Genomic DNA, 24963 nt, shown 5'->3' with positions numbered 1-24963 from the left:
TGCTCATCATTTTGGAACTGTGTGACTGTTAGAGAAACCCACTGGTTTCCACTACCCTAAACTACCTCAGCTATTGTTAACTAAAAGTGGCTCAAACATAGCCCTAGGTCCACATCTGGGTCATACATGGTCCTAACAAATCCAGAAGCATCATATATGTTAAGGGAGTGTACGCCGCTGCTTATGTAGATTTGCTCCTTGAAACTGAAGACAACAAAACCCCATATAAGCAGTCTATACTTTTGGGTCTCCAGATCATCAAATTCCCTGTCTTAATTTAGTCAAATGTTTATTTGACACATTATATGCCAATATAGCTCATATTATATGCCAATAACCATACCAAGACAGTGAAAACAAAACGTAAAATGCCAAGTCCCTCTTTCCAAGGAGCTTACAAGTTAGAAAGAAGAGAGACAAGTAGTTAAAATGTATTGTGATCTACAGCACATAGATTGTTTCAAGAGCACATGGGAGGTAGAAACATCTAATTCTGCAGTGATTGAAAAGCAACAAAGACAATGAAGGTATTTCCAGGCAGCCAAATAGGGGCAGGAATTCCATGAAGAAAGAACAGCATATCAAAAAACACTGATGAGTTATTTCATTCAGCATGATACCCTCTAGTTCCATCCATGTCGTCGCAAATGGCAAGATTTCATTTCTTTTGATGGCTGCATAGTATTCCACTGTGTGTGTGTGTGTGTGTATACATACACATATATATCTGTATATATATATGTACATATATATTTTGTTCAGCATATATATATATATATATATATGCTGAGCGAAATAAGTCAGAGAAAGACAACTATCATATGATCTCCCTGATACGAGGAAGTGGAGATGCAATGTGGGAGGGTTGGGGGATAGGAAAAGAATAAATGAAACAAGATGGGATCGGGAGGGAGATAAACCATAAGAGACTCTTAATCTCACAAAACAAACTAGGGGTTGCCGGGGGGGAGGGGGGAAGAGAGAGGGTGGTGGGGTTATGGACATTGGGGAAGGTATGTGCTATGTTGAGTGCTGTGAAGTATGTAAACCTGGCAATTCATAGACCTGTACCCCTGGGGCTAATAATACATCATATGTTAATAAAAAATTTTAAATAAATAAGTTAATTAATTTTAAAAAACACTGATGAGAAACCACTGCACACTTTTTAAGTTGCTATAAGTTCAGCAATGCTAAAATGTACAAGGGGTATTGAGATGAGGTGAGAAATGGAAAGGTGGATAGAGCTAGATGGTGAATTCCATGTAGAGGTTGAGCTTTATTCTATACTCAGTATTAAGCCACTCAGTTATGACTTGCTCATTATTTTAGCTATTGAGTCAACATCCTTGTTCAAATCACTATGACATTTTACAAGTCAACGAGCTCTGTGGACTAGAGAAAGTGGCTCACAAGTGTGGTTCCCAAACCAGTAACATAAGCATCACCTGGGAACTTGTCAGAAATGCAAATTCTTGAGCCCCACCCAGATCCACTGAAGAAGAACCTCTGGCGTAGGGCCCAGAAATCTGTGTTATAGAAAAATGAGGCAAACAACAAAGACATAACTAAAAGAGTTAAAAGCAGAGATAAAACTTTAGGGATGTGTAAGAGTACGGCAGAGAACTACTACAGTTTTTACTTTTAAATGATTTTCATTTATTACTTTAATAATATTTGCAGATAACTGGTTAGGAATGAGAGTAAAGTAAAAAGGAAGGCAGTCTCAAGACTTTTTCAACCCTAACACTTAAATAAGAGAGGCACTTGTTGTGACTGTTGTTTGAAGCTAAGTATAGAGTTTACTGTGTTCCACATTTTCACATATTCAGTACTAACTCAAATTATATGAGCTAGGTTATTATTACTCCTATTTTATACATAGAAAAACTGAGGCCCCCAAAAGTTAAGTAAATTACCCAAAGGCCCACAAGTTACATCACTTTTTCAAAAATTTGATTTGTGTGCAAAGCAAGATGATTTTTTTTCAGGCAAAAATACAAGTTAGACAATAACCTCACTTCTCTTCCTGAATCCCATGGCAAATGAAACATGATGCTTCATACTGCCCTCTGGTGTCTAAAACTTGCAACAAAATGGACTTCCCCGAAAGTGTCCTGAGATTTACTCCTCTAATCTATATTCCCGTTCCCTCCGTTAAAAAAAGAAAATATCTGAGTATCAACAAACTATAGCCTTAATCATCCTGGTGGCATCTATATTTTAATAGAACTAAAATTAAATTAAATTCTACTCTAATGAGTAGAACGGAGAGATAGAATTCTCTACTCAAAATCATTCCTCTATCAGTAGTTCGACACCTCCTTTCTCACAAGGTTTTGATTCCTGCTGTTCTCTTTACCCCTGCCTATTTATTTTATTATATTACTTATCTTATCACACACAAAAGCTTCCTTAAAGACTGCAAAAGGAAAAACTATGCTGTTAGAAGTTAAATGAGTGGTTAAAGGAAAGGGGACAGGGGACTGGAAAACCATATAAAGGGGATTATAGGGTGCTGATCAGGTTCTGTTTTTTCATCTGGAAGCTTGTTACTTTTGAACATTAATAAGCTATATATACTCCAAAATAGTATATATACTTCAAAAATAGGTTTTTGGGGGCGCCTGGGTGGCTCAGTGGGTTAAGCCACTGCCTTCGGCTCAGGTCGGGATCTCAGGTCCTGAGATGGAGACCCGCATCGAGCTCTCTGCTCAGTGGGGAGCCTGCTTCCCCCTCTCTCTCTCTGCCTGCTGCTCTGCCTACCTGGGATCTCTCTCTCCGTCAAATAAATAAATAAAAATCTTTTTTAAAAAATAGATTTCTGGGGGGACACCTGGGTGGCTCAGTCCATTAAGTGTCTGCCTTAGGCTCAGGTTATGATCCCAGAGCCTTGGATTGAGTCCCACATCATGAGGCTTCCTCCTCGGCGGGGAGCCCGCTTCTCTCTCTGCCTGCCTCTCCTCCTGCTTGTGCTCTCTCTCTCTCTCTCTGACAAATTAAAAAAAAAAAAAAAAAATAGATGTGTTTTAAAGCCCATAGCAAATACCGGCTAAATCATAAAAACAAAAAGAGCTAATGCAATTGTTTCATTTAATCCCTCCTGGAACAAACAGGTAACCTACAGTGAGAAAGCCAACTCAGACACACTCACCTCCTTGCAGTCCCTCTTCTTTCCCTAATTTTGTCATCCTCCGGTTTCTTCACCCACACCATTTCCCATCATCTCTTGCAAGAAATATGGCTAATAAAGAGAGTTTGGCTTGCTCTTCCTCTCTAATCTGGCAAACCTTACTAACATATATGGCTACTCCATTCCTTACTCCCAGCCCCCTCAAAATAAAGAGATTCTAATAGCAATCACCATTTTGAAGCATTTAATTTTCTCAAAAACTGGTTGTAGCTAGTCACCTCTTCAAATTCTAAAAAAGGTCACAGTATTTATATCGTATTTGCATAATTATATAATGTTCTTTAGTGAAAACTAGTTTCTAATTGCGACCACACATTTGCAGTTTGGGGAAAAGGGCTGAAGAATAGGTTGCCTCTGCTCAAAGGGATCTGGAAATCCCCGTTTCTGAGTAAGAAATCGACACAAAGTATGCTTGCACATAAAGTCTATAAGTAATTAAGTCCTTAAGTATTGACAATGCAGTTTTCTCTCCCCAAACAAGATGGTGACGTTCCTGAAAAAGCAGCTGAATTTTCAGAGTTGAGAAACACACCATGAAGGGAAAAAACAAAGGATCATGATGACATGGTGGACAGGGGATATGGAGAACTGCACACAAAATGAAGCAAATAGAAATGCCATCTCCCACATGATCAATTAGTAATGATTAATAATCTCTATACAATTAATTTCCATTAACAATACCTTATTAACTAGGTATTTTTCAGCATTTCCCCAAAGAACTTGGCCACATATCTTGTTTTGTGGCAGATAATACACATATCACAGGCATTTCAATGAGTCTAATCCTCATCCAAAAAGGGTCAAGGCATTCCTGACTGTCAGACTCAGCACTGGTGACTCTCACTCTTCTCAGTCTCCTCTTCCCTACCACCTGCCACTGCTGTCAACCATGTTTGGAAGTAGGAATGCAGTGCCAAGATAAAATTATTCTCTGCTGTTTATGGAAGAATGAGAAAGGAAAGAAAAAGAAATCCACATATACCACAAGCATTGTCCGAAAAAGTAACTGAATGTTGGACAAGGAAGACTGCAGCTGGTTAAACAAAAAAATCCAAATGCAATTCACACCTAAAGTTTCCCAGGCAACCCCTAAAGCCATCTAGAAAATGCTGAGCTTACTAGTTGTCAGGGTGCCCGGTGAAGGTAGCAGCTGTAGCAATCATTTCTCCCAACTCACAAGCAAGGAATGCCAGATCCCAAGAGCAGTCCTGTTTGAACTGTCAAAAAATCACTTCCAGGGGCACCTGGGTGGCTCAGTGGGTTAAAGCCTCTGTCTTCAGCTCAGGTCATGATCCCAGGGTCCTGCAATCAAGCCCCGCATCGGGCTCTCTGCTCAGCAGGGAGCCTGCTTCCTCCTCTCTCTCTGCCTCTCTGCCTACTTGTGATCTCTGTCTGTCAAATAAATAAATAAAATCTTAAAAAAAAAAAAAAATCACTTCCAATAAGGAGGAGGAGGAGAAAACAATACTTGGAACTGAAAAGAAAGAGAAAACCGAAAAACAGCCTTCCTCGAGTCCTCACCATTTTCCAATTTCTGGTTCAAGGGCTTTGGGAGACTTGATCACACTTTGTCCCTTCCATTCTTTGAAAGACCACATGTCCTTGGTAATAAACTCTTTCCTGCTTCAGATCATTACAAGTTGGTTTCTATTACTTATAATTAAGAGATAATGGGCTAAGGCAGGACCATTTTCATCTCTTTCTCTGTTACACAGCTTAGGGGATGGGTGTGAAGCAAAGTGTCATAGAGTAAGCAGCCCTTAACCTTGAAGAACTTATCGCTGTATTTCAAGAGATTTCATGGTCTCTGAAACCTTCTTCCCTCCTTCCTGCTGCCTGTCCAAGATCAGTAGCAGATTTCTGTCAATAGTAGAGACATCAAGCTTCTAAGTCTTAGTGAAAAAAAAAAAGGAAATGGGAAACATCCACCGGCCCCTGTGATTCTGGACTAGAACTAAGCAAGGGGTCTGTCTGCCTTTCAAGAAAGCCTTCAGGTGAATCTGATGCAGGTGGTACATGACCATTCTTTTAAAACATGTCCTTGTAGGGGGTGGGGATAGGGAGAAAATACAAAAAAAGTAAAACATGTCCTTGCAGGCCTAAGTGAATGAAGAAAACGACGGTACAGAAAGGAACCTAATGATACACTGTTTCTCCAAGAAACTTTGGACTGTTTAGTTCAGGAACAAGGATGAGAAGAAAGCTCTGAGGCAACATTCTACTCCTTAGTCGGCCAGAGAAGAGAAAAATCAAAATTAAAAGTTAACTGGTGATGTTCTACTAATAGGTAACAGAAGAGACAACATGGAGGGAAAAATTCTTCTGAAGAAAAAGGTTAACACACAGCTAATCCCAGACTGAGAAGTAGCAGCTGGAGCAAGCCGAGGCCCTGGGCTCTAGAGCAGTAATTCACAGAAGGGGAAGGAGTACCCATCAGAATCACCATGATACAGACAAGAGGGAGGGAGATCATACGCATCTGCCCTGAGGGGCACTACCATAATTAAGTGTGAAATGTCCCCAGAGTGTGTTGGCACAGACAGAAGGTTGAGAATCACCATTTAAAAGTCACTCTTCAGATCTTTTCTGCAATCCCTAAAGCCAAACAAGAAACTGGGAGAAATCCAAGGCAGCTCAAGTTGGAATTCAGCTAGATTTTTCCTAAGAAATTTCTAGACTCTATTTACAGTATATTACAATATTACATTAAGAATTAGAGCTGTACTAATGGTCAATGTCCATTAGTCTAATCACTCACATTACTTTGATCAGGAAATACAATCCAAGTTCAAAACAAAATCTTCACAATGAACTTATGAGGGCCTGTTGGTGTGAACAGTGCATGTTCACCAAAACACCATGGCAGAAACCTGCCTTGCCTGAGGTCACAGCTCTTAGCTCAAGAGCTGATGATGATGAGCTATAAAATGAAACAGCATACCTAGGATAAGAACCAGTGGCCAAAGCCTCCAGAAATCACTAGAAAAACTGAAAAGAGACCTGAAAATTCCCAACCCTTTCCTTAGCCAGTGCCATTCCTATTCTAGTCAAAAAGAAAGGAACCCCACGAACTAAATGACTGCACATACCTGTACTATGTCCCAGTTCATTTCCACTTCCTCTTTAATGCTGTTGGTATTTGCTGGAAACCTCACGGGTTGCCCCTGAGGACATGCTTCGGTCTTCACTTTCTTTAAAGGGGACTGACCAAATGTAAAGTCATCTTCATTCTCTTCCTTCTTGCACACACTTTCCCACACGGTGCTTGTGGATGGCGTCTCTGTCCTGTTGGCCATGTCGGTTTCTTCATCAACTTTCAGCTTTTTGGTCCTCTGACCCAAAGATGACTGAGCTGAATTCTTCCGTTTTGTCTTTGCTGTTTTCAGAGTCTTCGTGCTATCCAATTTATTTTTTCTGTCTTCCAAATCAACATCAGCAATAGCCACAGAGTTATTCTATCAAACCACAAACAGAACACATGAAAATTAAAAGATAAAAACTAAATATCCTGGAATATTATTCAGGAATTAAAAAATTACTGATACACACAATTATTTGGAAGAATCTCAAGGAAATTATGTTGAATGAGGAAAAAGGAAATTGCAAAAAGTTACATACCTTAAAATTTACGTAACATTAATGTTATGTTTTATTTAGCATTCCCGAAAAAATCAGCGGTTACTGGAGGGTCAGAGATGGGGGTAAGGGTCCAAAGGGAGGTAGGTGTGGCTACAAAAAGGCAAATACTAGGCAGTACTAAGGATGCTTGTGGTGATGAACCATTCTGGATGGTGGATACACATGTGCATACAGGTGAGAAAATTGTACAGAACTAAACATACAGAAATACACAAATAAATGAATATAAAAAACTGGAGAAATCTCATAAGGTCCCTCGATTTTGTCACTGTAAATATCCTAGTTATGATAGTTTACTACAGTTTTGTAAAATGTTATGATTGGAAGAAATTAAAGGGTACACAATCTCTGTATTATATTTTACAACTGCATGCGAATCTAAAATTATCTAGAAATAAAATGTTTCATTTTTTAAAAACGAGTAAAGGATAAGTTTATGGAAGCTGGAAAAAAACAAGATTTAAAACTTGCAATCAGGGGTGCCAGGGTGGCTCAGTCGTTAAGTATCTGCCTTCAGCTCAGGTCATGAACCCAGGGTCCTGGGATCAAGCCCTGCATCAGGTTCCCCACTCCGAGGGAAGCCTGCTTCTCCCTCTCCCACTTCCCCTGCTTGCGTTCTCTCTTTCGCTGTCTCTCTCTCTGTCAAATAAATAAATAAAATCTTTTAAAAATAAAAAATAAAACTTGCAACCAAAAGTCAACCCTTTGGGGTAAAAAAGTAACACTCATGTACTCAGAAAACACAGCAGGCTAATAAACCTGCCACCAATTTATGCAGAACGCTCGGGAACAGAAAACACAGCATGACAGCAGAGTGGTGTCAGGCATTTTCTTAAGGAGGAATCTACACAGTAGTCCACACTAGTGTCCAGGAGCACCCCAGCCTTCGCAACAGCTCACATGTGAAGAAATGACAGCTTGCATTCATTTCGGCACTGGAGTGATAAATAACATACAGACCCTACCTGCAAGGAGTTTACAGTTTCACAGGCTAGCCTGTTTCTGGTTACCTAAATAGATGCCAATGGCGCCAACTCAACTAAAAGAAGAACTCCCTAACTATTTTTTAGTCAAAATTCAACTTTCTCTACTATCAAGTATTTTTCCAGAATTACTGACTACTGAAAATACTGTGAACTACAACATCCCCATCCCTAAACTCACCTACCACCACCTAACCTGGAAATGATGTACATTAGAAACCCTCTGAGTATTACATTTTTAGCTGAAACATAATGGATAAGAACAGAGATATAAAAATAGAATGACACATAGGTTCGTAAGAGTTGATAATAACCTGATGAAATGACTTGATATAGTAAAAGAAAGGTGTCAGTCATACAGAGGGCTGCAACCATAGAGGAGCAGAACAAGAGGAATTGTAAAAAAGCAAGTATGATCAGCATTCTTCTAAGCAATGTAAAAGGAAGAGGACAGCTTAGCAAACAGAGTATTTTGGTCGCAATGGTAAGACAGCCCTCCTGAGATGAATCCATCACACTACCTTAGATTCGTGCATTCAAAACATCTGATGTCACTGTGACAAACATAAGGCCTAGACCACAGGAGGCATTCAATAAATCCGAAAGAATGGATTTATCTAATTCTCCCAATCTGGATCCATGCTCATGGAGTAAATCTCTGATTCTTATTTAAGTGCCTACTTACTTCAGCCTCTGAGGAGAGACAATACCAGTCAGAAAAATTTCATGTCCTTGTGATTATTATATCAATTCATTAATTATTAAATCAATACTCCAGTTTTACACACCCCTCTTATGAGCACAGCTGAGGTAAAAAACCACCCACGAGAGATGTTTCGGTTTCCGAAATGCTGACAAAATCATGTCGCTAACTTAGAAACCCAGGTCCATCACGTACTATCTATTATCCATGAGCAAATCACTTCACGTTTCTTGCTGTGGCTTTCTCATCTATAAAATCAGGATGGTAATAGCACACGCCTCGAGGGGTGGTGGTGAGGATTGAGTAAGTTCACACAGCCGTAGTGTGAAGTATGTTGCCTGGCTGACGGGAAGCGCGAAAACATCTGCAGATCCCACCATCAGTACCACTGCCACCGTATCTAGACTACCTCCTAGGAGAGGGAGAAGGAAGTAGACAAAGAAATGAAGAAAAAGTACAACAACTGAGAGGAAAATAAGAAAAGTCAAAAATCATAAAGACACTTGAAAGGTACCCTCTCTGGAGTCTTCAGGCAAGACTGACCTAGAGTTTCTCAGTGTTGTCTGCAGAGCCTTTCAGGTGCTCTGCAAGGCCGCACTCTATTCATAATAAGGCCAAGACATGATCTGCCTTCTTTTGTTGACATTTCTCTGAGAGTACAAGAGCAATGGCACCAAGCAGTACTAGCAGTCACTGTTCCCTTCAATGCCACACTCTTACAGTAAAACGATGTGAGTTTCACTTAACAATGCAGTTAAAAATTACTCATTTTTAGGGGCGCCTGGCTTGCTCAGTTGGTAGGGAATGTGCCTTTTGACCTCAGAGTGGTGCGTTCAAGCCCTACACTGAGCGTGGAGCCTACATTAAAATAAATTAAATAAATAAATAAAAAGTATTACTTTTTATAGTTTCAGTCCTTGAAAACACACCTTTTTAATACACTTCAGCTGCACGCCAAGGCACACAGATGTGCAGTGGTCATCTCGAACAAAAGCTCGCATGCACCCATTTCAGTTGTGAATTGAACCAGCTTCTCTTTCCAGAAAGTGGCATTTTTACTTGAAATAATGACTGACCAACTATGGTTATTCAGACTTGGGACACTTTTCCAGAAATGACCTATGACTGTCTCCTGAAGGAAACACCTGACATTTGCAACCAACAGTAAATTTCAGGCTTTAAAAGTGAAAATTAGAATTTTGGAAATTGTATCCAGTCTGAACTTGACAGCTTCCCAACACTGTGATGAAACTGGAGGTTATACTAACAAATGTGGTTTTTTGATACCAGGTAATGAAAGGTGATTAAAAATCTGCAAGATCTCCCTAAATCAGTGAACCGATATTTTCCAAATGATCAATATGTCACAAAATCATGCATGGGTAAAAGACCCATTCAAATAAGAAGAACCAGTGGATTTTAATGTAGTAGAGTACAAGAAGTTCATTAACATGGTTTCAGATTTCACAATGAAACAAACTTTTAAGAAACTACTACTCACTGAGTTTTGGTACCACATCAAATAAGCTTTTAAAATGCATCTCCCTTTGGCAAAGACATATCTGTGTGGAAGCAGGTTTTGTTTATACATTTCAGTTATATTCTAGTAAGTCAAATAAGACATTAAAGACATCGGCAAAAATGTAAACAATGTCATTCTTCTCACTAATTTTTTGTTGTTGGTTGGGAAAATTTATACTTATTTTTCATTAAAATAAAATTTAGCTACATTAACATGTAATAGGTTTTTTAAAAAATTAATCAATATTTTAATTTCTCATTTTCAATTTTTATATGGTAAATGTTAATATCAATAACCCACATAACCAAAATTTCCTTGGGGTCCTCAGAAAGTTTTAAGAGTATAAAGGGGTTCAAAGACCAAAAGTTTGAAAAAGGTAGATCTAAACTATTGAAAACATAGGGAAATATCTCTTTATTTTATGAAGCTTCTAAGATTCTGTAGCCTGTCTCAAGTTTAGTAAGCCTTCATGAGAACATTTTTCTTCCTTATGTTCAACCTGAATCTTTGGCAGACTGAATAATCAAAGTTCATTTTCTTCTGCCCTCACTGTTTTTTTTTTTAAATCAGCCTTAACACTCCACATGGTTATTATGTAGCCTATGACTAAACCCAAGACTCCAAGAAGAATTTGACTATTCTTCTTTTTGCCATCTCTGAAAGCAGTCAACTGTCTAAAGTGTCTTTTCCAGTCAAATCAGTTAGCAGGCCTTGGCCTGGCTTGTGTCGTACTATGTGAGCTCAACAGATAAGTGGGGAGGGATAAGGAGTTGAAGGGAGGCTTCTTAAAAATTAGATTTAAAAGAGCATTTTTATACTCTGTAGCATTTGAGTCACTGGAAGAAAAGTTATAAGAGAAAAGAAAGGGGATGACTAAAGACACACAGACCTTGAGCAAGAGGGGACGACAATGACAGGCCCAGTGGTGGGACTAATCCTGGATGGGGGGATGACATTTCCTCCACCACAACAGGATAGAAGAGGAACGCAAATATAGCTAGCCCGGTTGTGAGATAATGAGGAGCTTCATGTATTTTTAAATACGTAAAAGGCAATGTCATCAGCTGAGAGGGAGAGAAAGGAATTTAGGAAGTTTAAGAAACACGAAAAAACTGGAAAAACAAATTCACCAGAGGGAAAAAAATGGGTCTACCAGGTGTTTTTAGTGTAATTTTGAGGTCTGAGATTATGAATCTAAAGGAAAACAAATGAGGTCAAGGTTGTTTTCAGCAAGAGTCAGCTGCTCTGTGCTGGCAGGGCAGAGGCAATGGCTCACCCAGTGTCAGGTCTGATCAGCCATGTGTGACTGAACGAAATGGCAAAACTGGTGAGACGAACAAAATGTGGTTTAAATGAGAGGTTATGTGGTCAAGACGTGGTAAGGTATGAAAAGAAAAGGGCTGACCGATAGTGATCCATGAAGCAGATCTGGGGAAGCGCTACAGTCCAAGGACTGGGTCGTAGCCCTCAGCCCCTGCTCTCCACAGAAGTCACCTGAGGAGCTTCAGGCAAACAATACCGCTGAGGCCTGGGCCCATCCCCACCCTCAGAATTCTTTCCAGATTTAAACCGTCTAGGACAGGGGCATTTTTTCAAGCTCCCCAGGTTGAGAGCTACCGAGGATAAGATGTGACAAGGCTATAAAAGTGTGGCCATGAGGGCACCTGAACAGTGAACTAGGAGAACAGGAAATGGCGAGATGGTGCTCCGAACACAGGATGCTTACAAAGGAATGTCAGTAGCACAGTTTCTGATGATGGCAAGATTCAGGCTGAGCTCACAAGAGGGGTGGAGTTCATCCCAGTTCATCCCAGTGGAGGAGAAATCACCAAGAACAACAGCAGAAGGTGGCAGAAAGGAGACATGAAATGGAGCTGAGCAAAAGTCTTCAATGACTAGAGTGGTGAGTAGGTTGGTAAATGCCAGCAACATGGAGAGGAAGAGACTAACAATTAATTTTGTCTGTGATGTTTGCTGAAAATAAGGAGGCTACTGATTCTCATTCTACCCAAAATAAGGTCTTCAATTATTTTGTTTGGTGGTGGCTACAGCAGAGCAGAGCGCCAAACCTAATGGAATAAAGTCTTCTAACATGCTCAATGTGCTTTTGCTAAGGTATAAAATGTGCGAATTTTGGCAATTCTGAAAGAAATTCTAAAAACCCCCCAGAATGTTTCTTAAGTGAAAGAGTTTCTATTCTAATTCTTTTTTATACACATATAATTGGGCATCACTGGAAGGATCAAGAAATCACCATGACAAGGGTTCTTAAACTGTACCTTCTTGAGCTATATTTTAATATTTAGAAGCTAGGCATGTGCACATTCTGCTGAAGTGAGGGTTCATAACTTTTATCAGATTCTCAAAGGTTTTATGGTCCTAAAGCCAAAAACCATGGAACTAAGAGATATTTCATTGGTTAGGTAATCAAGCTACTTTTAGGTGCAACCATACCACGCTTAATGAAAAACCTCTAAATTTTGCCAATAAGATGATAGATGTCAATAACTTTCTTAGCTCTAGGTAAAGCCTGCTCACCCATTCAAGTGTGTTCAGTGAAAAGCCTGTATATAAAGATGAAGAAACAGAAGTATTGGATAACGGGAGAAAGACTGATTTAAATAAAATCCCTATCTAAGAGCAGAGCAAGGTACAATATAACGTCTTCTACTATACACAATAAATGTGTCCCTGAAAAGTCAGGCTTCTATAGCATATTAAAAGAGTATTATTTCAAATGTACCATGGAAGCAGTTTCTTAAAGGAATACCACAGAGAATGATTTTGGAAATGCACAACGCTTTTTGTAATGCAACAAAACCTATAATTTATTGTTGTTGTTGTGTTTTAATCCAGATTTGTACAGATACAGCATTTGCTTAGAGCAAAATACATCAATATGTCAGCTGACAAATATTCTTTCCCTTTGACCACAGTGAGTCTAACGATAAATACTATTAGAACCCATGGTAGAGACTGCCCTGTACTTTTGTCAGCTACCTACTCTGTCCCGCTCTCTGTAAGGAGAAAGTAGCATTACCAATTAGGAAGGCACTATAGTGTTCCCTTCACCCAACTAAAGCCCTACCAGCTCCTCCTTAACAGCCACGCCTTCTGAGCCATCACTGATCTGTAGGGTGGTCTTCTTTACTCGTGACACCCTCTTTGGTTTGGATTCTTTGGGAACAGGCTGCTTACGACTTCTGATGACTTTCTTTTGGGGCTCCCACGCACTATCTTCCTTGTCATCTTCTTCAGAAGCAGACGATCTAGAAGTAAATTGACAGAAAAATCTCTAGAAAAAATGAAGCCAAACGTCAAAGGCAAAAGAGACATGCTTCTTGAAAAAAAAAAAAAAAAAAAAAGGTAGGAGGTAGGAGGTGTTTAATACAAAATGCAGTGATGTGAGCATAGGCTATGAACAGATACAGCCAAGTACTAAAACAAGAGTTGATTGAGGACCAAAGTAAAAATAGCCCCTGATATGCTATGAATCACAAGTCTCTATTCCCCTCTCACTCACCCAGCCTGTGTGTGTGTGTGTGTGTGCCCGCGCGCGCGCACACACACACACACACATATATTCAAAACAGAGGAAACCATTTATTACCTTAAGCAATTTACTGGATAGTGTCCCACCATAGTCATTGTAATGTTTGCCATTATAACAGTGAAAAGTACTTAAACTATTTCCTAAGTGGTAATCAAATTGACTTAAAGTTACTCAAACCAATGTAAGAAATGGGAAACGGTGCTAGGAAACACCCTAAATTACCTAAAAAGCCAGCACTAAGACCCTTCCAAATGCTTCAATTTTTTGCTTTCCCCTTTCACAGAATGGATTTGTTTGCTGGTTGGATGGGATCAGGTGCAGCTGCAGTATTTTCTAACAACCCATGAATCAAACTCACAGCAACAGCAGAGGAAGAACAGCCACGTGCACTCTGGTGAAGGAACATCCTGCTCCTGCCAACCCACTTAAATCTATGTCTACCCCAATGTAAAAGGTCAGTGTTGGTAGGAAGGACAACCACTTCCTTCACTAAGGCTAGTAAATAGGGATATCTGGCTTTCTGAAGGGTTCAAGTTCTGCCTGGAGGCAAAAACCTGATTAAATGACGTATTCTAAATTATGCTCTCCTAGGTCAGGCCACTGATAGTTCTCCTCCCTCCCCCCAGGAGGAGTGCAAACGCTTAAGAGTAGGCAAAACCAAACCAAATCATTTAAATTGCCATAACAGGGGCGCCTGGGTGGCTCAGTGGGTTGGGCCGCTGCCTTCGGCTCGGGTCATGATCTCAGGGTCCTGGGATCGAGTCCCGCATCGGGCTCTCTGCTCAGCGGAGAGCCTGCTTCCCTTCCTCTCTCTCTGCCTGCCTCTCTTGTGATTTCTGTCAGATAAATAAAATCTTTAAAAAAAATAAAATAAAATAAAAAAAAAATAAATTGCCATAACAGATAGCAGTGGCATTGAAAGGAAGGAGAATTAGAAAACTAAGGAAACAGAAAACCAGGATTCTGCTCATACTATCTCCAAATGAAGACTTTATTCCACCTCAGTTCCATCCAACATGAGCACGGACCCGTTTCTGATACCTGAAAGCCCTTTTGTGTCTGTCATGTGACTTTCGCAATGTAGGGGACCACTGTGAAAGTCACATGACAGACACAAAAGGGCTTTCAGGTATCAGACAGAAAAACATAAGAACAGGTATTATTTTATTATATGTGAGGCAGTTTTAAAACAGCTGGTCATCTCCCACCAATCATACCTGACCTATTACTGGCATCTGGCCCTCACTTATGACACATCCTTCACACCTTCCAGGTCCTTACTCCCCTGGTTTTCCTCCTACTTCCCTGGCAGCTTCTCTAGCTTCTCCTTGTCCCTTTGCTTACTGCTCTTCCTCTCCCCAACTTTCCAATGATGGGATTGTGGAGGCCGAGAAAATTAAGGCCATCCCACCTCAGTTTTAGCTTTAGCATAAGTACAGCCATCTTGGCAAAGCAAAAGCTGGCATCTTGCACCCCCTCTCCACCCGCTCCTCTCCCCTCGGTAGTATGTGTGACATTCAACGGTCACCCCTGGCTGCCCTGGGGGAAAAGCAAACAGTTAACTTGCAAAGATCACAATCCTGCAAGGCAGGAGTCTCCCTTGGTTTACAAATGTCCTAGAGACTGTTTACGGCCATACCACCCTGAACGCGCCCAATCTCGTCTGATCTCAGAAGCTAAGCAGGGTCGGGCCTGGTTAGTACTTGGATGGGAGACAAATGTCCTAGAGACTTACAACAAAGAAGCCATCTTAATAATAGCACAATTCCAGAGGCAAATAACTCAGTTCCTCAAGCCCTAAATAAAGTTAAATTTCTCCTAAATCTCACTAACAAGGACACTTGATAGGAGAAATGTGAAACCTTATCTCTAAACCTCCAAGATCGTGTCAGCGATCCTTCCCAAGCATATGACCCACTGATACACATCTAAAGGGTCTCACGAGAAGATTTTTTTTTATTGGTAATGAATAACCTTTTCCCCAGACAACAGCTAGCCCCTCAAGGTCCTGGAGACCTGCTTCCAAAATTCCTTAGAGACTTACATCATCCATAACCCCCTTTGTCATCACCCACAACAGAGTCCACCCCTCCTCTGCCTTTAAAAACTCTGACTGCGTAATCTGGTTGGGGATCCAAGTCCCTACTCCGCTGTGTCGGGATACTTGGGCCCAAGCTTAAGCTTGTCAAAAAACCCTCGTGTGATTGCATCGGTGCTTGGCTCCTTGGTGGTCTCTCAGTCGCAAAAACTCGGGCACAACAGGATCCTCTAAGACTCATTCCTCAGCACTCTTCTAAGTTCTCCTACTAGATGACCTTGTCTTACTTGATAGCGGAATAGAGAGGAATCTCAATTTTCTATTTCCTACTTGACCTGGGTTCAAGACTTGTGTATCTACCTTCATTGGATGCCTCACAATCATCTCAGACTTACCAAGTCCAAAACAGAAGCCCTGATTTTACTACCCTCATACCTGATCCTCTTCCAGTCTTCCCCAAATTGCTGTCTTTCCTTCAAACCCCAAATCTAATCCCAGCATATCTCATCTTCTTTCTCTTCAATATATATCCCAAATTAGACTACTTTCCCCCAGTTTCACTTCTAGGATTCTAGGCTTCTACAGCAATCTCCTTAACTGACCCCCTGCTTCCATTCTTGCTCCCCTACGGTCTGTTTTCCATCAAGAAACCATAATGATCTTTTACAAATGTAAACCAGAGCATGACACATCCCTGCCCCAAGACTTCCGATGGCTTTCCAACCTACTGTCACCAGCTAGATCCCAACACCTGATCCTTATTGCCCACATGCTTTGTTCACATTTTTCCTTAAGCTCTTCTTTCCAGCTTACCTCTTAATTCAGGCAAATTAAACCCGAAACCACTCTTCAGGTGATGGCAATAGCCCTGACCAGACCTCTCACTGGCCCAGACCACTCAGACCCTTTGAGCTAAACCTCTGACTCACACCTGCACAGATGAAGCTTGGAGCAACCCCTGGAATGACTGGCAATTACATTTACCTCATCATAATACTGAAATCTCCGCCCAAAGAGGAGGCTCAGCCTTATTTACATGACATATGATGTACACACAGGCATGGTTCCTTAAGGTACACATGTGACTTGGTGCCTGCCTCTACACAGATGACAAGGCTTCCCTATTAACCCTTAACAAAAGGTACCCATTCACTCTCTTTGGAAGCTTTGAAAGCTATTCCCTGTGATCTCTTTATTTGCTGCAAATAAAGTTTATGTGACACATCCACCTGGCGCACCTGTGACTCCCCAAGTAGCAAACTCATGTTGGTTCAGTTACAGCACTTCAAATAAGACCCTAACACTCTGTCATGGCCTATTAGGTCCTGCCCATTCCAATCTCATTTCCAATCACTCTATGCCTTGGTGACTCTAGTCTGGCCACTGGTCTTACTGTTCCCTGAACACACTGAGCTTGTTCCTGCCATAGGGGCTTTGCACTTGCTGCTCCCTCTGCTTGGAACCCCACCCCCAGATCTTTACAAGTTGTACCTCCAAATTTCATTTAGATCTCTTGCCACATCCTCCAAAAGAACTTTCCTGAATACTATATCCAAGATGTCCCCTGCCCAGAACCACTGACCATGCTTTCTCTTGCCCTGTTTTATGTTCCTTTAGAGTCACTTATTTAACAAATATCTTCAGGGCACAAACACTACGGTGCTCTAAGGCAGAGGTTCTCAACTGTCGACAATTCTGCCCCCATGAGGACTATCTGGCCATGTCTAGAAACATTTTTGGTTGTCATAACTAGAGAGATGTGACTGGCACCTAGTTGGTGGAGACCAGGGATGCTGCTAAACATCCTGCAACGCAAAGGACAGTCTCCACAGCAAAGAATTATCTGATCAGTAGTGCTGAGTTTGGGAAACCCTTCTCTGAAGCGATAGAAAACTCCCTGCTTTCATGGACCTTACATGCTAGTGTATATATCATGTTACATATTTAGTTGGTTACTTTCCCTCTTCTAGTTAATACTTTAACACCAACACTGAAACAGAGCCTGAGACACAACAAGAATTCAATAAACATTTGTCTCATGAATGAATGAAACAGACACAGCTTTCTTTAACCCAAATAACTTACAGTAGTGACAAAACACATTCCTCCTTAAAATATACATCATTCTCCTAACCCCATTTGAAACCAAATGCTTACAATTCAGACAAGGAAGAGAATTCATCTTTGGATACTGCAGTCTGGACCTTTACTTTTGCTCTTCTTGGCAACGATGACATCTGGAAGACACAGAACATAAAATCAGAATGATGTGAATCACTTGAATGACTGATCACTTATATTGTCTACCAAGTGATGTGCCATTCAAAACGAAAGCTCCAATAGCTCTGCTGTTAAAAAAATGCCACGGGGAAAAAGAAATGAGAAGCCTTCAAAACCCTGAACACTGGCTTCCCCTCCCACACACTGCCACCTATAAGAGCAGCTAACAGCTTTCGGATAGTTCAAGAGCCTGATGAGTATATACCATCTTCGGAAAAATATAAGCTCCAACAGGGTGACAATTCTTAGTTTCTTTAGTTATATGCTTGCATATACCACCAGTGCTATTAAGTGGCTCATCAGTCAGCAAATTATAAGATCCTTTAGTAAACTGTAAGAAGTATTTCCCCACTTCTATATCTTGTCACAATATAAAAAGAAAGGCCTTTCTACAAAGCTGACAGTCAAATAAACAATGTTAACGGACTGCATAAGCAGCCAGATTAGTCCTGAAACAAGATAATCCATTCCCTTATAATAAAATTTACATTATTTAAGTAAGATATTTGAAAATAAAAAAATAAATTAATCACAACTGTCACGAGAAAATATTTACCAAATTCAAAGGCCTAGCTCTTTAAGAAATTGAGACAAATAACCAGAGACATCCTGTAATACAAGAAGTAAGCAAATTCACTTTAGCTAATAAATTTTATTACCTAAGAGTGTATGTCAAACCATAAAAACTACATGAGACTCTGGCATGCTTGGAACCCTTTAAAAAAGTTTCTAAACCAGTCATATGTTATAATGCCTCTGGTTCTAACTTCCACTCAGAGGAGAAAGAAATTTCTCACAGAAATACCAAAGAGTTCTCAAAAAAATAGAACACGTGCCCTCGGTTCTATAGCTCAACTCCAAGAAGTGTAGAACTATTAGCCAAGAGAGCACACAGAGCAAAGCAGAAGAACAAAAGGAAAAGTGTTTCCAGGAAGCAGACAGGATAATCTTCCATCTTTTCCTTCACCCCCCCTTTGTGGCATTTTATGTTTATGTAGGTTATCCTTCCTCAAAGAAGTCAAATAAGTGCTTCTAGATATTGATCATAAAGGAATGGGTAATTTTTGATTTCTGTGTCACATGTACCTTACCACAATAAAACAAAAATGCAAACAGAGAAAGTTAGTGTATGATAGGGTAGCATTTCTAATCAGGGCAGAAATAAATTATTTGACAACTGGTATTAAGACAACAAGCTATTCCTCTGGAGGAAAACGAGTATTTTAAGTCCTACAGCTACACCCTGAACAAAAATCTACTCCACACCAACTAATGTCTTAAAATGTACAAAATAAAACTATAAAAGTACTACCAAAAATAAAGATGATCATTTTCATAATTTGGAGTAGAGGTGGGGGAATAAGTTTTCCTAGGCATAATTCAAAATTTCAGAAGCCAAAAAGACAGATTTCACTACATGAAAATTAAAATTCCAAGTCAGCAGTGGGAGCTTTTCAGAAAAAAAAAAAAAATCACAAAAAGCAGTACCTAATACCTTGGAACTATGGATGAAGGGATTAAGGGCTGATGTAAGCTACCTGAGGCAAAGAAATATCTTTACAAGCCCTACTCTACTTCATGCTATTAAGCAACTGCCCCAGGAAAACATCTGGAGGTTTATTCACTGGAGAGGATAAAACAGAGTTTCTAGACTAGAGGACAGCAAGTACAGTTGTGGGCATGGGAACCATACAGACTGAAGGCTAAAAATAGAGGATGCTTCCCTGCACCCCCACTCCCCCGTCCTCTTCTCCCACTAAGCTCCTAGTCAAATCCTTACCCTCCAGGGAGAATGCAAAGGCTCTTCTCTGGACAATCTGACCAGCCCCAAAATAAAAATCTGAACATACTAAGTTTCCTAACAAACAACCCAATCAAATCTTCTACTCCTATCACCCCATTCTACAATATACCTGAATTCAAAACATTCCCTTACAGACCACCATGCACCAATTCTCACTCCATACCTTAAGAGAAATGGGTTTAAAATAGGAGTAGACAAACCTTTGGCAGTCTCAAAAATTTCTGATTAACCATTAAAGACTTCCCTGAAACAAACACTTCCAAATGCCCCTTAATTAAGCACCCTGGAAGCAATGTTACCACTGAAAGACGAGTAAGATGTAAACTTGCCTTTTGACAAGCAGATAAATATGAGTTTGAAAAGGCAGGTGGTGGGGGGAGTGCCTGGGTGGCCCAGTCAATTCAGCTTCAGACTCTGATTTTGGCTCAGATCATGATCTCAGGGTTGTGAGATCCAGCCTTGTAGAGGGTTCTGCGCTTAAGATTCTCTCTCTTCCTCTCCCAGCTGTCTCTACCCTCCCCTCATACACTTGCATGTGTGTGTTTTCGCAAAAAAAAAAAAAAAAAAAAAAAGGAGGTGGGAAAAGAGAATGCACATGAGCACATAAGTCAATTTCAGACAAATCGGTTTTAGAAAGAGTGTACACAGAAACTAAGGACTAGAAATTATTTCTTAAAAACTGCCTATGCCAGGTATATTCTAGTTTAAAAACCAATGTTCTTGGGAGCAGTTTCTCCATCTCTACTCCTCCCCTGTTCCCTTTCTTTATATCACAGGATTTGTTAGATTAACAAAATTCCACCCATTTCCACGGTTTTAAACATCTGTATCACCTACTTAATAACAATCCTAATACCTCCACCCCAAATCTTGCCTAAGATACAGATTTACATAATAAACTGTCCATACTGCCTATGAAACTATGCAGATGCCTCAAAATTACCTAAATTTAACATATCCACAATGAAATCTTGATAACCATTTCTTGTTTTAAAACCCATTCCTTTTCGGGCGCCTGGGTGGCTCAGTGGGTTAAGCCGCTGCCTTTGGCTCAGGTCATGATCTCAGGGTCCTGGGATCGAGTCCCGCATCAGGCTCTCTGCTCAGCAGGGAACCTGCTTCCTCCTCTCTCCCTCTCTCTACCTGCCTCTTTATCTACTTGTGATCTCTCTCTGTCAAATAAATAAATAAAATCTTTAAAAAAAAAAACAAAAAAAAAACCATTCCTTTTTATCTTTCCCATCTCTGTAAACGGCACCATCACCCACCTAAATGGATGGCTAAGCCAGAACCTTAGAAAATTTTTAACAACTTCACTGAACTATAACTGATATACAATAAATGGTACATGCTTAAAATGTACAAACTTGGTAAGTTCTGGCATACGTATACACATCTCCATAACCGAGATACCGAATACATCTATCATCTTCTAAAGTTTCCTTTGCAAGCCAACGCCTTGAAATCTTTTTCTCTTTCACCTCCTACAACTAGTCTACTAGTAAATAACATAAATTCTTCCATCAAAATACAGGTTCAATTTCTATGATCTCCAGTGTGTCTTTAGTTTCCAATATCTAACAGCCTCACTACCCATTCTCCACATATAAGCGAAAGATCATTTAGAAAATGCTTAAAAACTACTCAATGACTTCACACTCCATTCTTCACTTAGAATCAAATCATATTTTTTACATGGCCTTTAAAATATCCTACAGGACTAACCCCTGCCTACCTTTCTAACCACATTTACCATGTGCTGCAGATTTTTAGCCGCAGTCACGACTTTGTTTCAGTCACTGTAATAAGCATGATTCTTTGCCATCTCAGGTTCACTCTGCCTGCCAACACTATTCGCCCTACTCATCAATAGGCTGGCTCTTTCTCATCTCTTAGAGCTCAGTATTGCAGACCTAAAATGGGCCTCCCAGATATAATATTATTATAGGACCCTATTTACTTCCTTCATACAGTACTATATAAAGCACAATCCATAATTATCCTTGTTTATTGTCTGCATCCCCCATGTTTACTTCATGGTAGTAAATACCACGAAGAAAGAAACCACATTTGCCTTAATCACTTCTGCATAACACAGAGCTTAGCACTTAACAGCTGCTCTATAACTATTTACTAAAGGAACGTAAGGATATATACAACACGGAGTATAGGAGAGTATACATTTTCCCCAAAAAACTATTATACTGCCTAAGAGTTTAGGCAATAGCACACAGGCACTCTTCTTTTCTTTTGAAAGGGTGATCCTACCGAACATTCCTATTCTTAGTGACTTGAGATTTTTCATTTTCACCAAAGTTGTCTTTTCTCTGCGGACGCGTGAGTATATTCAAAATCAGTTGCTGTGATATTACTAAGGGAGGAGGCACTAAACTAGGGCAAGCAAAAATCAAGCGAAGGGGGGTTGAAGAAACCTGCAGACACATAAATATTACATTAAAACTGGGAAAACCACAATTAGAAATCTTAAGAGCAGAGGGAGCAACTTTTTAAGAGGCACCTAATAAGCTTCCCTGAGTACGAAAAGGAGTGGTGGAATGTCAGCAAACATCCATCCATAATAAAAATAAATACACCTGGAAAGAGCCTCAGAAATCAGATAGTCTTTTTTTTTTTTAAATGAATTAGAAGCCTGAGATTCAGTGAGGTGCAATGGTTTACTCAAAGGGAAAACCTATGTTCTAGTTATGTATCTAGAACCCAAAGCCCCAAACAGCAAGACTAGGCTTGCTTCCCATTCCACAAACATTATATTAACAACATTCTGGCGCGTGGGAGGCTCGAGGAAAGTTGCCTAGACAGTTCCCATTCATTCATTCCTTTCCTCAAGTTATTCAGCGCCTCCTATACGCCAGACGCACTGCTGAGGATGCCGCTGATGCGGACAAGGCCACGATGTGCTAGTGAAAAGGGTGCTTCCTCCCCCATCTCTGATGACTTGAGACACAGCAACAATCTAGGTTTGCCTGGGTTTCCCACGTCTGCCCTACGCGCTAAGAGCTGAAATTTGACTGAGAACATGCGCCAGGTGACACGCGGCAGCTAGGAGGGGTGTTCCGGGTGTAGGTTGGAAAATAGAGACCGCAGACCGTTAAATGTAATGAAACTTCTCACTTTAAAAAGGGATGTTATTTCCCAAATGAGCGCTCCAAACTTTTTAAATGGCCCCAGAAAGTCCGGAGCCCGATCTCGGGGCTCACGCGAGCCCTCAGGAACTCCGCCAAAGCGGACGCTCAGCTCACCTTCCCGCCCGGCGAGTCAGAAGGCCCGGGATTCTGTGTGGATGACCGCATCTTCCGGTTCCCGCCGGAAGTTTTTCAAACGCCGGAAGTCCCGCCTCGCTTTCTCCCTCACTAGCCGCAGAGGCGCGGGGTTACCGGAGCGGGATGGAGCCGAGCCGGACGGAGGCGGGGCTAGAGCGAGGATCCCGTGGGAGCGCTGAGGTGGGGCCTGGCTCCGGTGGCCGGGGGCGAATTCTCTCTCCCTGGATCCGGGTAGAAGTGGGGCTGCCGGTGCTACGAACTCGGACCCGCCTTCTTGTTCTTTCTTTAAACCCACTTTACTCTTTTCGCGTCCCGCGTCTTTTTAAAATTCAGTCACTAATGTTTCTTCTCATTACATTATTTGTAATTTGCAGTAGGAAAATGAGAAAAAAAATCAGATTTTATTATTTCTAAAGTCAGTTTTAGTTATCGTCAATGAACTTACCTCGGGGTGTTTTAAGCGTATTTTTAGAGTGTTTCATGATTTCCTAAGCCACGAGGTAAGGGTTTTTGCTCCAGTCTATGAAAATACCCGAATCTTGCGTCTTCTGAGAAGCCGTCATACAGTTCCTGAAGTATATGTTTTCTTAATGGAAGAGTTGAACCCTAGAGTTTTCGTTGTCTTGCTACGGCCTCTCAGACAGCTTGTACTGCCAAGTACATTGATTTGGAAACCTGGTTCTCTTCGAAACTTAGTAGTACACTTGGGCAAATCCCTTTTGTCTTTGAACTTGTTTTCACCCCCTCCCTTCTATCTTACCCCATACCTGATAAGGTACCCCCTTACATATTAGCAGTAAATACTCACAGAACTAATTTACTCAAGGTAAAAGCAGGTCCCACATACCTCACCTTGGGCAAGAATGAGAAAACCCTACCCCATTTCATTTTCAGATTTTTGGAAAGTGCTGTTATTTGAGTCCTAATAACCCAGTGTCCTAGGTGAGCCTTGCTCCTAATCCAGCATTTCAGTTTCCTTTCCCACAAAACACAGAAGTAGCTCCTGCTTTTTATTTTGAGGACTCCCCACGTGCACTCCCTAAGCGCCACTTTTTTTTAAAAAAAGATTTTATTTATTTATTTGACAGACAGAGATCACAAGTAGGCAGAGAGGCAGGCAGAGAGAGAGGAGGAAGCAGGCTCCCTGCTAAGCAGAGAGCCCCATGCAGGGATGGATCCCAGAACCCTGGGATCATGACCTGAGCAGAAGGCAGAGGCTTTAATCCACTGAGCCACCCAGGCCCCCCCACAAGCGCCACTTTTTTTTTCACTGACTCAAGTTAAAAGCTACAAAGGACTCCCTAGCAATTCTTCTTTCCCTTTTCCTTGAATGTATTTTCTCAAAAATCAGTATTCAGTAGAAATGAAAAATGACTGGTTTTTTGGTGATGTGTTTTTTGCCAAACCCTAAACCCTAAACTCGGAGTTAGGGTTTTTTGCCAAACCCTAAACTCAAAAAAACAGACAAAAAAATTAGACTGAAAAATTAGGGAAATAAATCTGTTGGTAGTCTAGATTCAAATTTAGTAGATGAAAATCCTGTGGATTTGGGAAGCCTGGTTGGCTTAGTCAGTAGAGCATGTGACTCTTGATGTTGGGGTTGTAACTGTGAGCCCCATATTAGCAGTAAAGTTTACTTAAAAATTTTTTTAATATTTTAAGAAAAAGCAAACTGATTTTTTTTTTTAAGATTTGTATTTATTTAGCTGACAGAGACAGCAAGAGAGGGGACACAAGCAGGGGGAGTGGGAGAGGGAAAGAGGGAAAAGCAGGCTTCCTGTTGAGTGGTAAGCCTGATCCCAGGACCCTGGGGTCTTGACCCAAGTCGAAGGCAGACACGTAACAAGTGAGCCACCCAGGCGCCCCAACAAACTGATTGTTTTAGAGTATTCTGTAGAGCAGCTTTCCATACTAATGACTCATTTCCATGTGTTTTTGAGTACTGAGAGACCAAGCAAGATATT

The 24963-nt window shown here is 40.7% G+C and overlaps 1 protein-coding gene across 3 annotated transcripts in view; it reads right to left on the bottom strand.

Moving 5' to 3' along the window:
- SRBD1 (S1 RNA binding domain 1) overlaps positions 1 to 23029 on the bottom strand; it is a 203397-nt gene extending 180368 nt beyond the window's left edge. The window contains exons 1-4 of one of the 3 annotated variants that reach the window (XM_045981714.1): positions 22979 to 23029; positions 17792 to 17871; positions 13132 to 13312; positions 6286 to 6651 (exon numbers count right to left, since the gene is read on the bottom strand). In XM_045981714.1, coding sequence (XP_045837670.1) covers positions 6286 to 6651; positions 13132 to 13312; positions 17792 to 17871; positions 22979 to 23029 — 678 coding nt within the window. Of the gene's footprint in view, positions 1 to 6285; positions 6652 to 13131; positions 13313 to 17791; positions 17872 to 22850; positions 22947 to 22978 lie in introns of those variants that run through there. The other 2 variants (XM_045981717.1, XM_045981715.1) reach the window with 2 other exon arrangements.
- Positions 23030 to 24963: the final 1934 nt, after the last annotated feature.

This window comes from Meles meles, chromosome 16 (assembly GCF_922984935.1).
Source record: "Meles meles chromosome 16, mMelMel3.1 paternal haplotype, whole genome shotgun sequence".
Classification (NCBI taxonomy): domain Eukaryota; kingdom Metazoa; phylum Chordata; class Mammalia; order Carnivora; family Mustelidae; genus Meles; species Meles meles.
Note: the sequence above shows the minus strand (reverse complement) of the source record. Positions and strands in the feature narration are given on the sequence as shown.